Raw genomic sequence first — 16295 nt, forward strand, 5'->3', positions numbered from 1 at the left:
ACGCAACACCACCTTGACAGTTTTTTCCCTTCCAGCTTTTGTCAAAAGGTGGTTGGAGAAAAAAAGGGAGAGAGCTGTATCCCTCATAAAGATTTCGGTCAAATACAATTCGGGTCTCGGCTCACGTCCAGCCCTAGAGATGATACTCGGAGGAATGCTTTTTTGTTGTTGTGCTTTTTTGCCGGTGAAGACCTCCTCGACAGTCCGACGCAGTGTAGACTCTTTCTCTTTCACCTGCCAATGTCTCACTGTTTGCCCTCCCTTGAGTTGGTGGCCTCATCTCCTCTCCCTTGCGTACTGGAATGATACGCTGACCATCGTGATACGGCTTGTTTACCATTCTTTGGTGACGGGATTGGCTGCGAGACTTTGTCTCAGCCCTCAGGGGGAGGAGGGAGAAAGGGAGGGCCAAGGAGCATTTCCTCTCTGTTGGGGACATGCCGAGCTGAGTCCTCCGATCAGAGATAAAAGAGGCCATCGTCGACGTCCAGAAGCCAATTCTTCTTTCCTCACCACTCTCATCATCTCAAGCATCATTCGTCCTTTGAGCCTCTTCGGTTTCAATCCCACACTCGTTCAAACAAACGTTCTCGCCCAAGTCACTCGCTTTTGACCAGCTACCCTCATTCCTTGCAAAGCATCTTGCCTTTCGCACCTCTTTCGAAACACCCCTTTTTTCAAAGAAACCAACAAAACCTTCAAAATGTACGCCCAGAACGCCGTCGTCCTTGCCCTTGCTGGCCTTGCCGCTGCCCAGACCACCACCACTCCCGGTCCCGTCCCTGTTCCCACCGGCTCTTCCAATGGTACCATCACCGTCACCAAGGTGTACGATGTCTACACCACCTACTGCCCCGGCCCCACCAGCTTCGTCTTCGGCGGCAAGGACTACGTCGTCACTGAGCCTTGCACTCTGACCATCACCGACTGCCCCTGCACCGTCGTCGAGACTCACGCTCCTACTTGGATCCCTCAGCCTCCCCCCGTCGTTCCCGGCTACCCCCAGAAGCCCGGAAAGCCTGTCCCTGGCCACCCCCACGCTCCCGGATGTGAGGGCGATGAGTGCGAGTACCCCGAGAAGCCTGGCAAGCCCGTCACCCCTGAGCAGCCTGGCAAGCCCGTCACTCCTGAGCAGCCCGGAAAGCCCGTCACTCCTGAGCAGCCCGGAAAGCCCGTCACCCCTGAGCAGCCCGGAAAGCCTGTTGTCCCCGAGCAGCCTGGAAAGTCCGTCACTCCTGAGCAGCCTGTCAAGTCTGAAGTTCCTGCTTGTGAGGGTGATGACTGCGCTCCCGTCATCGTCAACGGTGCCGGTGCCATCCAGCTCAGCCTCGGTCTCGCTGCCGTCTTCGGCCTCCTTGCTCTGTAAGCTCTTCAACTCGAGACAAGCACCATTGAGCTGCAAGAGCGTGAAGCAGCTGTTCAGATGGCACGAGAAAAGCATTTTGCCTGTCCGCCTCTGATTGCATCTGACGACCAAACACGCCACGATTCATCACGAGCGCGCAACGACACTTTATTCTTCGATTCTTTTTCTTCTTCTTCGTCCTCCTAGAGGAGTAATGATCACTTGGTAGTTTTTGTGGGATTTTCTGCACTCGCATTTAGACCGTGAAGGAGAGAGGAGCTTCTTTTCGCCGGCCTCTCTTCTCGGCTTGAGAAGAGGGAGGGAGGAAGAGAGACTATCTATTCCGGGGGTTTGGGAGTTGTTGACCTCCTGAGTTGGCTCTCTTTCCTGGTCTTGTTATCAGGCAAGGGGGTACGCAAGGGAGGAGGGGGTTTCTCGATTTTGGTTTCTTGGTAGAAGGGGGGAAAGGGGAGATTTGGAAGGCATTTGCATTGCTAGGAGATGATTTGTATCGTTCTTGTAGATACGCAAGGTACCTGACGCAATTTTATCATTATGCCCTTAAAAAGATGCCTCGAGGTTCCTTGACGTGAACTGTTCATAACTCATTTCGTGGCCACCCATTCTTGGTTTCTTGATCTGAAAAGCACATCGACTCCAACCTAAACGCCAAATCCCAACAAACAGCCCTTCAACGGGTCGTGATCATGATTTTTCGTATTGTTGATAGGGGTAGCCCTGTTTAGTGTCGTCCAACTCGGAATACCTCTGATCTTGTGATGGATAAGCACCAAAATGATCTTGAGAGTTGTTGTTGTTGCTGTTGCTGTTGCTATGATACGCAGTGTTGGGGAACCCAAGCCCTGGCTGATCTGATCCTATCCCTAGAGGTTGCACCACCGGGGGGCTTAGAGTACCGTTCCGCTGTTGATAATAATCCCCCACGCTTGAAGAGCGCGAGTGGCTTTCATAGGCCAGGTTCGAGCCCATAACATGCTGCCCAGGGCCGATGCCTGGAGGGAGAAGAGGACCCAACGGCGCCATTCCTGAGGATTCAGATCCCGTGGGGGTTGGCGACTGGAGGCTCCCAGGAGAGTTGGCCCTCACGCTCTGGGTGGACTGGTTGACCGATACCATGTGAGCCTTTGCGGCAAGCTTGTCGACCAGTGATCCATGAGACTTCTTGAGCGTCTTCTTAACAAATCCTGCCATGAGCATGTTGCACCGTAAGTCGACATCTTCACGGAGGTAGAGTCCTGTCATGGGGGCGCCAAGGCCCAACTCGACGGGTTGGGGTGGCTCTCCTGGCATGGAGCCGCCAATAGACCAGCGATCACGGATGTCGAGCCCCATAGGTGCGTAACAATGAGTCTGAAGGCCTTCGGGGAGGTCATAGAAGGCACAAGTGTACGAGACCTGACCGGAAACAACACCGCCTGGGAGGTAGTCGATGCGGTCGGTGAGGGAGTACCAGACACACCGCTGCTCTTCAGCCGAAGCGTGTGGCGGAGGGGGGATTGGGTGACGCTCCTTGATGAGAGGGTTGAGGTCTATCATCTCAAGATGGTCATGGAGGAAGTCGATAACGACTTGGCGGGTGATGCTCGAGGGCAAGGGCGTGATCGTGGTGAATGTATGCCGTGTCATCTTTGGTTGTGATGCTGATGATGATGAGGGGGTGAGACTTTGGCGTGAAGCGTGACGAGCAGGAGGCACCGTTGATCAAACGGGCGCGCCAACCTGTCGAATGACAAGAAGGAACGAGTGCTGAGGAACAAGACAAGCGCGGCAGGGAGCGAGACAGTATATGAAACAGAGGCCGTGTCGTGTCGTGCAAGTTGGCAGTCTCCGTTGTTGTTGTTGTTGTTGTTGTTGTTGTGCAAGCTGAGTTCCATGCATGATGACAGAGGCTTCCAAAGCAAGCCTAGGTTCCTCTCGTAATGTGAGACCCTCCCTAGTCGCATCAAGGCGCAAGGTAAGCCACAGTCGTACCGAAGAGCTCGGGAGTTGGCCACTAGCTCCATGGCTTGGCCCAAGCGGGCAATTCATCGTCACCGCGCTTCCCAGACGACGCCATCCTTGGGGTCATCTCCCGTGGAGTAGCGAGCCCCGAATCAGATGGGACTTGGGGGATATCCAGTGCCGGGATAGACGAGGGCAAGCTCGCTCTTTCGGCCTTAGGCAAGGCATAATGGCCATCGTTACTCAAGAGGGTGAGATTTTAGTCTTGGTTGACCGTGAGGATGATGAGTGAAACGCGGCAACTAAGTCGCCGCGGGAGGAAGCCAGGCCGCGCCTTCCATCCCTGGCAAGTTGCGGCTGTGGGCACCGGGTGTCGCGGTCTCGCGTCTACTAGCCCCGGAACCAACACTTGCCGCGCGGGCCTCGGGAGCCGCCTCATCCGGCAGGGAACCACTCAGTGTAACGAAACACCAAAACGGCAAAAACACCTCTCACTCCTCTGAGGCTTTGATTTTAATGATCATAAAGTTATGATCAAATAATACTAATATTCTAGAAAATCGTCATAAAATGAGATAATATCCTTAAAGTAGGAGGATAAGTCTGTCCCTGACTAGTACTTATAGTAGAGAGAAAAAGTCGAGCTCTGGCTAATAAAAACATTGAGTTAGGTACTTAAAAAGCCATTGGGCTTATCTATCTATGATGGGTTTAGTCGGAGTAGTATCCAAGGTCTAGCGTGAGGGGGAAAAGGAGTGTATAGTTATGTCCAGTGAGGGTGTGTTTTATGTCATGGGAAAGCCGACATCTTAGCCTACCCACCTATCTATGGATGTTTGTTTGTGGTCAAGTTTTTCGACCTGATCGATTCTAGTAATGTCTTTGGCCCCGGTCCAGTTCGGCCAGTCCGTCGCGGTCATCAGCTTTGTCGACTTGAACTCGGTAATGGTGTCGAAGATGCAAGTAATCCTTATTATTCGGGTCTGGCCGAAGATCGACTTGCTGCCTTGTCGAACATCCGTTGGTTGTCAGAGTCCATCGGGCTTCCCATCTTTCCCACGTCCGCGACGTTGTCCGTCGTCGACCTTCGTTCGCCTGTCGACGCTCGTGCTGCCTGCGCGGGCAGACTCAACGACACATATTCACATCCAGCATCCAAAAAGGCCAAGTTGCAAAACCAGCTCGCCAAAGTGGCAGCAGCACAAAATACCATTTTAGCTTTATATAACACAACAGTCTCGCCCATCCATGCCATGACATCCACCTCATGTCTGATTATATCCCGGTCCCTTCTGACCATCCCATCGCAATCAAAGCAAGCCTCCTTCCCAGTCTTTTCAAGCTTCCCAGCTTTCCATCTTCTGCCCTCCCGCGTGTAAAGGAGTGTCAGGGTATCATTCAAAAGTTTCCCTCTATGTGTATCAACAATGCGCCTGAAATGAGTGTCGTGGTCATGCCAAATGTCCAAAAATGCTAAATATGCCCAGGTCGTTGTATATGCAAAAAGGAGTGTCCGTAAATCGTAAATATAAACATGTCGTCATCCAATAGACATTAGTTTAAGGAGTGTCATGAATAGTTGAAAAAGGGGGTTCGTCGAAAATTAAAAGAAGAGGACCGCCGCCATTGAGAGAAGGGCGACGACAGATGCCAAGCTGGCAGAGATGCGAGAGGCAGCTCCTTCAACTGTGGCAGGTGTCGTCGTCGCTCCGGCAAGAGCTGAAGTGCGCGTCTCAAGGTGTGACTGGCGCTCTGAGGTCTCGGTAGCCTTGCCTCCAGGAACTGAGGCGCCTGTCTCGGCGCCTGTCTGGGCACCTTCTGTCTCAGTGGCCTTGCCTCCAAGGGCAGAAGCGTCAGTGCCAGCAGCCTCAGTCTCGGTAGCCTTGCCACCCTCGGCTGAAGCGTCTGTGGCAGTCGCCTCAGTCTCAGTAGCTTTGCCTCCAAGAACAGAAGCGTCGGTCTCAACGGCCTCAGTCTCAGTAGCCTCTGTGCCGAGAGCCTCGACGGAACCGCTTGGCCGAGCAGCCGTTGTCACAGTGGCGGTGGTCTCCGGAGACTCAGACTCAGACTCACGGGCATCAGACTCGCGGGCCTCCGAGTTGCTAGACCCGCCGGTTGCTGTCTCTTTAGCTCCGTCAGTCGCCGAGGTCTCCTCAGCTGCTTCATCATCGTCCGTCGCAGTGGGCTCTTCAGTAGCTTCAGCAGCAACCGAAGACTCATCCTCGGACGCCGCCGTCACACTGGCCTGCGAGTCCTCTGTTGTAGTTACAGCGTCAGCCGCGACCGAGCCTGTGGGTTCGTCTTCCTCTTGCTGAGTCGAGGTAGGCTCAGACGCTTCAGTGACTGAGTCCGAATCATCGGTAGTCGCTGCTACCTCTTCAGAAGCCTGGCTAGTTGATTCGGAATCCTCTTCGGCAGAAGTAGGACTGGGCTCTTCTGTGACCTCTGCAGTTGGGTCGACGATCTCTGTGGTTGCCTCATCCTCGTCCTCGGCTGAAGTGGGCGCAGCAGTCTCCTCAGGCCCATCCGTAGTAGCTGGTGCAGTTGGATCGATAATCTCAGTGGTTGGCTCAAGATCTTCTTCGGTCGTGGTCAGGGCCTCGAATCCGCCCGTGCTGGCCTCGACTTGTCCGGATGTCTCGACATCAGGGTTGCCAGTGACCTGAGACTCGGGGCCGGAATCGGTTGTAGCGGGCTTGGTGTCCTCACCCTCACAGTAGTTGATGAATTGTCCAAACTTAGGCTCGACATAGGACTGGAGGCCAGTCTTAGCATCGCCCTCGTTTTCAGTGATACAGTCTGTGCAGGCCGCGTAGCTGCCCATGAAAGAAGAACCCTTGGCGCAGAGCTTGTCAGACTTTCCGACAGAGAGAGCGATCTTGTAAGCACCATCGCAGTCATCGAAGCAGACGGCAGGGGCGACATCTCGCTTGCTGAACATGTGCATTCCACGGCGCTGGTGGGCGCTGGGGATGTAATCGTAGGCTTCAGCGACCGAAGTTGTGGTGGTCGTGGTGGTAGGCTTGGGCCAGTCACTCAAGGTCGCCTGGGAAGCCCAGTTACCGGTGGTGATGGTTGTGAGCGTACCATTGATAACCTTCTCCTCGACAACCTTCTTGAAGATGTCGTATGAAAGGCCGAAGGCCTCGGGGTTCAGGTTGAAGTATCCCTCAGACGGGGCGTAGTACGAAGTCTCGTTCTTGCGCCATCTGATCTTCTTGAACTTGGGAGCAGGGATACAGTACTTGGGCTCACACAGGTAGTCGTCCTCAGGTGGCTCAGACCAGAAGTTGCATGACTTGGGCTTGGGAGGGTTGCAGACGTAACCAGGCTTGCAGCCAAAGGTGCGGTCCGAATCGATCGCCAGAGGCTCGGAGTTGCCTGTAGGCTTGGGGCACAGAGTAATGCTGAAGACGGACGAGACAGTGACTGTGGTAGGAGGAGGGCTCACAGTTTGCGCAACAACCAAGGTAGTGGTGTAAACTTGTGTTGGGCCAGGGACCACAGACACAATCGTCTTGCCATCCTTGGTAATTGTGACGGTCTCCGCAGGCAGCTGCTCGGTGACGACCGAGACGACAGTTCTTCCAGGAAGAGTGGTGATCTGACCAGGCTGGGTAACAATCACAGTTCGGACAACAGTCTCTCCCGGGAGAGTCGTGACTTGGCCATCTCGGGTCACCGTCTGGGCCTCCCTGGTGACAGTGGTGACAACCGTTTCGCGTGGTCCGGGAACCTGCTGCGTAACAACTGACACGACGGTGCTTCCAGGAAGAGTTGTGACCTGGCCAGGCTGAGTGACAACCACAGTTTCTCCGGGAAGAGTTGTAACTTGGCCATCTCGGGTTACTGTCTGGGCCTCCCTTGTGACAGTTGTGACCTCGCCATCAAGTGTGACGGTTCTTCCTGGTTCAGTCACAACGATGGTTTCCTCTTCGGTCACGACAATGGTCTCTCCTGCTTGAGTCACAGTCCTTCCCTCTTCGGTAATAACCACTGTCTCGCCATCTTCGGTGATAACAACCGTCTCACCCTCAGTCACGACAACCGTCTCAGGGGGGTTGGTCTCGGTGAGTGTCACAGTTCGTCCCTCAGTCACGACAACGGTTTCTGGGGTGCCAGTTTCGGTGAGAGTGACGGTATGGCCCTCAGTAACGGTGATGATCTCACCATCGTCGGTGATCGTTACAGTGTGGCCTTCCGTAATGGTCCTATCCTGGGTGATAGTAGTACCGTCAGTGATGGTCACGGTATGACCCTCAGTAACGGTAACAATCTCGCCGTCGTCAGTGACTGTGACTGTGTGGCCTTCCGTGATGGTCCTATCCTGAGTGATAGTAGTACCGTCAGTGATGGTCACGGTATGACCCTCAGTAACGGTAACAATCTCGCCGTCGTCAGTGACTGTGACTGTGTGGCCTTCCGTGATAGTTCGGTCCTGGGTGACGGTGGTGCCGTCGGTAATAGTCACAGTCTGGCCCTGAGTCACGGTAACGATCTCGCCGTCGGTGATGGTTACGGTATGGCCCTCGGTAACTGTCTCGATAACCTTGTCGGTCACCGTCTCAACAATCTTGTCGGTCACTGTCTCGGTAACCTTGTCGGTAACCCTGTCGGTCACCGTCACCGTCTTCGGGGGCTTTGGAGGGGGAGGATAGCACTTCGTTATGGTCACTGTCGGCTTAGGGGGGCAACCGTAGCACTTAGTTACGGTAACTGTCTGCTTGGGTGGTTGGCCATAGCACTGTGTGATGTAGACGGTTGTAGGCGGTTCCCTGCTGCAAGTTCCAGTCTCACTGGTAGTTGGCGGCTCAGTCGAGATAGTTGATGGCTCAGTCGAGGTAGTTGATGGCTCAGTCGAGGTAGTTGATGGCTCAGTCGAGGTAGTTGATGGCTCAGTCGAGGTAGTCGATGGCTCAGTCGAGCTGGTCGGCGGCTCAGTCGAGATAGTTGATGGCTCAGTCGAGGTAGTTGATGGCTCAGTCGAAGTGGTCGGCGGCTCAGTCGAACCGGTAGTCGGCTCGGTGGAACTAGTAGTTGGCTCAGTGCAGCTGGTAGATGAAGACTCAATTGAACTAGTAGTTGGCGGCACGTAAGTAGAACTAGTAGTCGGGGGGACGTAAGTCGAGCTGGTAGTTGGTGGAACATAGGTAGAACTAGTAGTCGGAGGAACATAAGTCGAACTAGTAGTTGGTGGAACATAGGTAGAACTAGTAGTCGGGGGGACGTAAGTCGAACTAGTAGTCGGCGGCACGTAGGTAGAGCTAGTCGTCGGCGGCACATAGGTTGAGCTGGTCGTCGGGGGAACATAGACAGAGGTGGTAGTCGGAGGCACATAGATAGTACTGCTCGTGGTTGGTGGGCCAGGAGGCGGGTAACCCGTGTAGGTCTTTGTGCAACCGCAGTGCTTATCAAAGACCTTGTAAGAGGGAAGCTTCTCGGCTGGTGAGGTTGATGAGGGCTCCTCCGGTTGCTCCTCCACGGATGTCGTCGTCTGAACTTGAGATGTTGGAGGCACCTCGACCGTGTCATAGTCGTTCGGAGTGGATGAGGGCTCATCATCCGGAATAGAAGTCGGCACCTGAGTTGTGGTAGGCACCGGTATGTCGTCATAGACGGGACCATACTCGTAGCTGCCCTCGTAGCCCGTGTTGTCGGGGGCTGTTCCTGAACTCTGAGCGTCGTTTACCACGACGCTTGAGCTGCCTTCGGGCTGGACAGCCCTGCGATGTAGGTTGTCTTTGTTGGCTGGGAGCCTGACAGCTGCAGCGCCCATGGCGCTGAGCATCAGCAAGAAACGCATGGCGGCGAGCGAGTGAACGGCAGCCCCAATAGCGAGCGTGTGTGATGAAAGAACGAGAGTTGGGACCCAAGTTTTCTTCCAAAGATGTCAGAGCTGACCACAGAAGGTAGAGAGAAAGGGAATCTCAAGCCGCTCAACACCGACGAATACGATATATATCGGTCGGATCAGGCTGAGTGAGGTTGGACCAGGGGCTGAGCAAGTCCACGTACCAAGTGCCGACGATGCAGCTGATTGGCACCACTTGCATCGATATCCGCAATTGGTGTTAATCTCCTCTCTTGTCAGCCACTCCGGCGTGTGTTGTTGACACGGCAGGGAAGCAGGTGAGGAGGCAACCGGGCTGCGGCTCGATGCTGTGGATGTCCTTCTGGGGCAGGGCCGGTCCCAATGTGGTGTTGAAGATCGACGTAATCAAACAGCGCAAGCAGCCAAGTGTAAGCTCAAATTAAAGAGCTCCCAAGATGGACATGGGCAGGACCCGAATGAGATGACTGGGACAAAGAGCCAGGGACATGACAAAAGGTCCATTGACCAGACAGACATGAGGGCAGCATGGAGCTAAATGGAGTCTCCATGCCTTGCGGGTACCTTGCCCGAGATTGCTGGCCTTGAGGGATATGGGCCTTGCCATGGTAGGTAGCATGAGCAACAATGCATTTAGAGCACATCGCACATGCAGTGAGCATGGCCCCGGAGGACAAGGATCTGAACGGGGCACGTACGATTTGCCCAGGGCCATCAGCCAGGACCAGCAGGCACCACGGCTTCAAAAGGCGGTCCACTTGGACAAGGACCTTGTTCTGGGGCCTTGACACTGGGCTGGAGCGGGCAAGAGAGTTCAAGGCTCGGCAAACAAGACAAAGCCAAGGGCCGACAAATGGCGGAGAAGTGACAATATCACATCACAACCCTTGAGAGCTGCTGACGACGCGGCAAATCCATGACCGTTGTAGCCCACCAACGAGGCCCCCCAGCAGGCCAGCTCTCTCGGCGGGGCTGGATGTATGTTGCGATCTGACAGACGCAATTGCTGCTTAGGGAACCGACAAAGCGGGCTCAGCCTAGAAGCTCCGCGGACGAGTCGGGCGCAGACGGTGACATTGCTAAGGCAGAGGTTTGCGAGTCAAAAATAGGTAATCTGGTGTCGTCCAGCATAGCGCCATTGATGTTGTGGCTCGAACACGGCAGAGATAGGATGGATGGGCGATGTGAAGGTTTGGCAGAGCTCGTGTTGAAGACGCAAACCTGGAAGCCACCACGAGTTGTGGGAAAAGCATAGGCTGTCAGCGACTCAGAGATGCTTCAGAGGCGCTGGCTTGACGATGCGCCGGCACGCGGGCTGTGATGGACGGGACGTGGTGATGGTGGTGAAGGCGACCATAGAGCATGGGAGAAAAAGACCGGAATAAGTGGGTCCCACCACCTCACCATGCTCTGTTTTGACTCCCCCACTTCTATATCTAAACAGGGTCTAAAGAGCCTAAAGGTCTTCTAAAGAGTATTCGTACACCGTAAGATGATCGTACTATCATGTTTCTACTCTCAAGAGTCAGCATCGTATTCGAGTTTCTGCAACAGCATCACAACAGCTCAGACTTGCATTTCTTTCGGTGACTTGAGAGGTGAGTGAGGTTCAGCAGTTCGCGGTAGGCTCCCACCTTCTCGGACTAGCGTCTTTCAACGGGGCGGGCGGGCAGGCGCCACAACCTGTCGGTCAGGGCCTCCTCGACTCTGATTGGCCACAGCACGAGGCCCCTGGTCCAATCCAGGGCGGAATTTTTACTGCAGCCCAGCCCTGTGGAAGCGGAGACCGCAACATGGCTCCTCACGAGGAAGGTAAGCTTCCTCGGACTCCATCTTTGCTGACTCCGCTCCACTGAACCTGAGATGAAACCCACTGTAGCCTGGGAGCCGGGCCTGATGGGAATTGGGATGTGATTGTGGATGTCGGTTCGGTTCAGTTGGATGCAACAGTCATGGGAACGGGTTGCCTACCCGACCTGCTCTGGCTGGGGCTCGGATCAAATATTGCCCAGCGCATGCCTATTCATCCTTCCTCGGGTCTCAATATTCTTTGTTCCCCACGAAGGAGGCTACCAATTCATGATCAATTCAAGTCCTCTTTCTGCCTTCCCTCTCTTGCTTTCGTGGAACCTCCTTTCATGGCACGACCTCGGTCTTATGCGCGACTTTTGCTCGCCCATTCACTGCGGGGGCCGCGATGAGTTGCGTCCGAAGTGCAGCGGAGAGAGGCGACAGGAGGCTGCCAGCTCACCCTCCTTCCACTGACCCCTGTATCGCAGAATGAAGCCCGATTCGACCAGTACCTCGCAAAGGGTGTGTGGTGTTGGGGGCTGAAACGCGGCAGCGCATTGTTCTCCAGCCACCCGGGCTAGCAGGCTCGGACTCAGAGCACGCCGTCCAAGACAGACGGCCCTTACCTAAACTTGACTACATTTTGCCCTGACCTTGGGATAGAATATACAATTAACTGCCGGGTTAATTCATCATAATACTCAGGCTTTCATATTATGACGATAAAATCTCCCGATATTACTTACCTAACGCAGTCATAAGTCTCTCAGCCTTTCTAGGTAGCACAGCGCGACGGCTTATTCAGGACAGGGATGGTGAGATCGCCCATGGATGTCAACCCGCCCAGGCCAAGAACAGCCAAGACAGCCTTGTTGTTTATCCATCGTGAGTGGGACTTTTGCATGTTTGCTCCGTTTTCTGCAATTTCTCCAAGCGATCCAAAGTGCAGCAGCCCAAGCTGATCCGACCGGCCGGCCGGCCATGTCCGTGGCGACGGTGATGGTCGTCGTCATCTCTGTCTAGTCTTTGTGTGGTGATGCTTACTTGCTTGCTGTCGACTAACATGTGCTTGTGTTTGTGTACCTGCCTTACCCTCACTGGAACTAACAACTTGGCTAGCAGCTCGAGATCTATCTATTCCCGATCGATACGAGGCAAGCCATCAATCTCAATTCCAGATCGCCGCCATCACAAGTTCGACAGCCACAATCTATTGTCGGCTCGTCAATTCAGAGCCTGCTGCTATTCGACTTCCACTTGCCGAGCGCCCCCTCCCACCCTTGACTGTCACCGTTGGCTGTCAGCACGAGGGACCCGCTCGCAGACTTCTCCTTTCAGAGCAGAATGCTGCCATGTGTGCGAACGGTGATATCTCGCGCCCTCGTGGGACCCTGAGCACAGAGGCTGAGGTCAGCACTCTTTTAGATATGTCCACATGGCACCACCGTGAGAAATTATTTCCCTCTTGCCACGACACGACAGCTTTGCACGCGCTTGCACTTGAACCCGCCCACTGGTGGGATATCCCATCAGCCTCCGTCCAGCCCAGTTGAGGCTGAGTCAATGCATGGATCTGGCTGATCCCAACCCCGTCTCCTCTCTCGAGGCTCTCCCGTCCCACCCCAGAGATGGATGCCCTGCCTCAACTCGTGCCCCCAGTCCCAGTGTGGATGGCCAATGGCTGGTCATGATGTACCCTCGCAACAACCTTCCCCAAAATGGTGGCCCCCCCGATGCATGCATGGAGGGCAAAGGTGGCATGGGCTAGAATGCCTGCTGGGCCAGCCTAGTCTCTGTGCTCCCTGGGCCTGGCCAGGTGTGCCACGAGGGTGCTCTTTGCGAACCTGGGCATAACAGAAGCTCTGCTCAGCCCTATGTTTCCCATTCTTTCCGATCTCAACCCGTTACAGTGGCGAATGCCCTACCGCTGGGTCCTTTGATCGATTCTTACCTCCCCTTTGGGTCCTCTGCACAACAGTTTTCCTCAGACCTTCCCCAGTCGCTTGCATTGAGGTTCCATCTTACTCTGGTGAACTGACTCTGGTACTACTCACTCGCCTTCACCTACGAGCTCACGTCTACCCTGAAACCAAGCCGCTTTGGCCCTTGATTCTCGACCGGCCGAGGACTGCCTTTGTTCTTTAGGGGTCTAACTTACCTTCCCGAAGCAGCCTTGCCATCTATCGGCGTCGGGTTTCCCGGCGGATACCCGGTCGCCCTCCGCACCCCCAGTTGAGTGTTGGGAGGCGGACACTTGGGGACCAGACCCATGGGTGAAGGACAAGCCATGGTCCACTAGATTTCCCTGCAGTTAATTTCTCTCGAACGCCTGCACTGAACGACAGCATCCGAAACCGCTCTGAACGCAGTCACGATGCCTGGATACGGTGCGACTTGGGCGTTGCTGGCTCTGGCCGTGTGCCCTGCCGCCGCCCAGTTTTCAAGCTGGGAGGATAAGCAAATAGGCACCTCGATATGTGTCTGGATGCAACCAAGAGGTAAGCAAGCCTCGCCATTGTATCGAGTCGTTCTAATGTGTAATAGCTGCCATCATTCGGGACATGATCTATCTTGATGGCGGTAACATCTACTGGACACCGCACATGAGCGATGGCACACTGGGAGGTGCTATTGACAATGGTAAGTTTGTTCATGTATCTTCATCGCGCAAAGTCTAATGTCCAAAGGAAACAATGCCGGCATCGTCCTCAACTACAACTTGAGCACTCCGTTCGATAAGGATACCAATGTCACCGGCATCCTCGTCAACAAGGCCATGTCCAAGGCCCGTGGAGGCGCGGGAAACAGTAACGGGGCCGCACCCAACTTCCTCGATGGCGGCCTGCTCTACAACGATGCTCAGTTCTACCTTTACGGAGGCGACCTTCTGAAGAACGATGAAGTTTACGAACCTCCCGATGCGGACGAGGTCCTGACTTATCAGGCTTATGCATATGGCCCAGACAAGCCTCTGTGGAATCGCGGCTTCTCTGATCGCAAACTTGGCGACAAGGTCACTCGATACATTGCTTATGGAGGAGCTGCCAATGCGCCGTCAGAGAACCTGGCTTGGTATTTCTCGGGGTTGAGATCTCCATCAAGGGGTCCTTTCTTTACCAACGATGCGACTGCCAAGGCCACCAACGTTTCCAACACACTCATCACCCTCGATATGGCAGAGCAACTTGATGAGAAATGGACCAACACGACTCTTCCCCCCAGTGTCAAAGGCCGCGCCAATCCCGAGGTTGTTTGGGTTCCCGTAGGTAAGAAGGGTATTCTCGTCGTTCTCGGCGGCGTTGTGTATCCCGAATGGGCCGGTCGTGCTCGCAAGTCAGCAAATGAGAAAGCCAGTGTAAGTAATCAGCGCATCCTACCCCTTGCTATTATATGTAGACTGACGCTGGATGCCTGTCTCTAGGAGAAAGAAAGCCCCGTCTTCATGGAGGAAATCGATATCTACGACATTGATGGCAAAAAGTGGTACAAGCAGGAAACCAAAGACGGCCCAGGCGCCCTCACACGAGGCTGTGCTGTGGTCGCTCCAGCTTCAGATCGCTCGAGCTTCAACATCTATTGGTACGGAGGTTACGATGGTCTCCATCCGATGGAGCCCTTTAACGACGCCGTCTGGGCACTTTCCATCCCTTCCTTCACCTGGACCCAGATTAACAAGGGAACCAACCTGCATGCTCGTGCAGGACACAAGTGCTTCATGCCATACCCTGACCAGATGATGGTTTTTGGCGGCTACACGTCCCAGTCTGGCGTTGCTCTCACCTGTCTTGACAAAGGACCAGTCTTGAACTTCAACCTTACCAGTGGAGAGTGGTTGGAATCGTACGACCCGGCCGACTTCAGTGATTATGGTGTCCACGAGGCGATCCAGTCCAAGATTGGAGGTGACGCTGAGGGTGGTGCAAGCGCAACTGCTCCAGCAGATGGCTGGGCTACTTCGGCTCTTGGAAAGGTTTTCGATACTGAATACGACATGAAGAAGATCAAGACCTACTGGCCATACGGAAAGGCATCTGCAACTGGGCGGCCTACTGTTCCCAACGACGGTAATGACGGTGACGACGACGACGACAAGAGCGGTGGTGGTGGCGGCGGTCTCCCCAAGTGGGTGGCACCCGTCTTGGGTGTTGTTCTTGGACTCATGTTCGTCACTGGCGCTCTCGTCGTCTTCTGTATCTGGCGTCGCCGCGGGATCTTCAAGAATCGCTCCAGCGACTACGGCACCGAAGATCCAGGCTCACGCATCAGATCATGGATCAGGGGCACCGGCCAGGAGAAGGCGGCTACCGTCACAACCTCCGATGATATTCCCACTAGCCCGGAGATGGAGGAAGCGACGACAGCTAGGACTGTTGGCGTTGGCTCAACTCCGTCGAATGCTGAGACACCTGCCTCTCCTACTTCTCCCCGTTCACCTGCCTCTCCTCTTGAGATGCCAGACACACAAATCCACGAGATGCCTGGTAAGTCGAAACCTTGATGTGCATGTCAACATACACTAACGATTATAGACACTTCGATGCCACCCGAGCTTCATGATACGGGTCTCTCTCCTCTCGAGGTTATACAGAAGCATTCCCACTTTGCTAAGAGCCGGCAACATTCCAGCCCTTCCTCCAGAACGTACTCGGAACACACAAGCACTTTCTCGCGATCAACAGACCAGCAAGGAGTGTCGAGCCCTGACTCTCCTACGCCTGGTCGCTCGTCCCGTATAACTTCTGACGTATCCGGCGTGTCAGAAGGGGATGCCGCACAGCTCCGAAACCTCGGGGCGACTCCTGTGAGCCCTAGGAGCGCTCACAGCCAGCTGCGGTCCCCATCACCAGTTGGCAAGGCGGAGTCGGACATTCTTCCTTCACCTGGTGAGGAGCCGACACCCATATCACCACCCGGCGATCCGGCATTGGTATCCCCAACACCAGTGTCCCCGCCGACCGCGGGGGAGAGTTCGGGCGGTGATTATCTCTCGGCAAAGTCGTCAGCGAGTCCACTGAGGAAGAGCATGTTTGTCGAGAGCGAGGAAGACATGGGTAAGCAGAAGTAGACATCTGCATTTGATAGTATAGTATAGCGGCGTTGGAGTACCTGAGGATTGGACATGGTTGGGTGGATATCTGATGAAATAACATGGGTCAATCAGGGCAGGGTGGCGGACATTCATTTCTACGAGCGAAATATCACGAGGGTAATGACTATTAAAGACTGATGGAGGAATAATACTTCTTCTTCCGTAAGAACCAGAAATTTATATACGTCTACTTTTGAGCATCTATACCCAGGAACGTGAATCACCCTATACCTCAAGTCAGCATCCGTCTCTCGAGTCAGAGTTAGACTTCATTAATT

General features: G+C 54.5%; 4 protein-coding genes across 4 annotated transcripts; 2 read left to right on the top strand and 2 right to left on the bottom strand.

The window, feature by feature from the left end:
• Nucleotides 1-703: 703 nt before the first annotated feature.
• On the top strand, nt 704-1366 carry LRP88_13888 (uncharacterized protein; the record flags this gene model as incomplete). The annotated part of the gene is made up of 1 exon (XM_083250244.1): nt 704-1366. One exon carries the CDS (start codon nt 704-706, stop codon nt 1364-1366), a length of 663 nt encoding a protein of 220 aa, XP_083094578.1.
• A 684-nt stretch (nt 1367-2050) lies between these two features.
• On the bottom strand, nt 2051-2992 carry LRP88_13889 (uncharacterized protein; the record flags this gene model as incomplete). The annotated part of the gene is made up of 1 exon (XM_083250245.1): nt 2051-2992. The coding sequence occupies one exon, from the start codon at nt 2990-2992 to the stop codon at nt 2051-2053; it is 942 nt and encodes a 313-aa protein (XP_083094579.1).
• A 1918-nt stretch (nt 2993-4910) lies between these two features.
• On the bottom strand, nt 4911-9110 carry LRP88_13890 (uncharacterized protein; the record flags this gene model as incomplete). Its single annotated transcript, XM_083250246.1, has 1 exon — nt 4911-9110. One exon carries the CDS (start codon nt 9108-9110, stop codon nt 4911-4913), a length of 4200 nt encoding a protein of 1399 aa, XP_083094580.1.
• Nucleotides 9111-13302: 4192 nt separating this feature from the next.
• LRP88_13891 (Kelch repeat-containing protein) lies at nt 13303-15993 on the top strand (the record flags this gene model as incomplete). The annotated part of the gene is made up of 5 exons (XM_083250247.1): nt 13303-13405; nt 13473-13568; nt 13616-14283; nt 14350-15409; nt 15458-15993. The coding sequence occupies 5 exons, from the start codon at nt 13303-13305 to the stop codon at nt 15991-15993; spliced, it is 2463 nt and encodes an 820-aa protein (XP_083094581.1).
• Nucleotides 15994-16295: the final 302 nt, after the last annotated feature.

The sequence above is a fragment of the Fusarium phalaenopsidis genome (assembly GCF_050370095.1).
Source record: "Fusarium phalaenopsidis strain FUZ10S chromosome Unknown contig_32332, whole genome shotgun sequence".
Classification (NCBI taxonomy): domain Eukaryota; kingdom Fungi; phylum Ascomycota; class Sordariomycetes; order Hypocreales; family Nectriaceae; genus Fusarium; species Fusarium phalaenopsidis.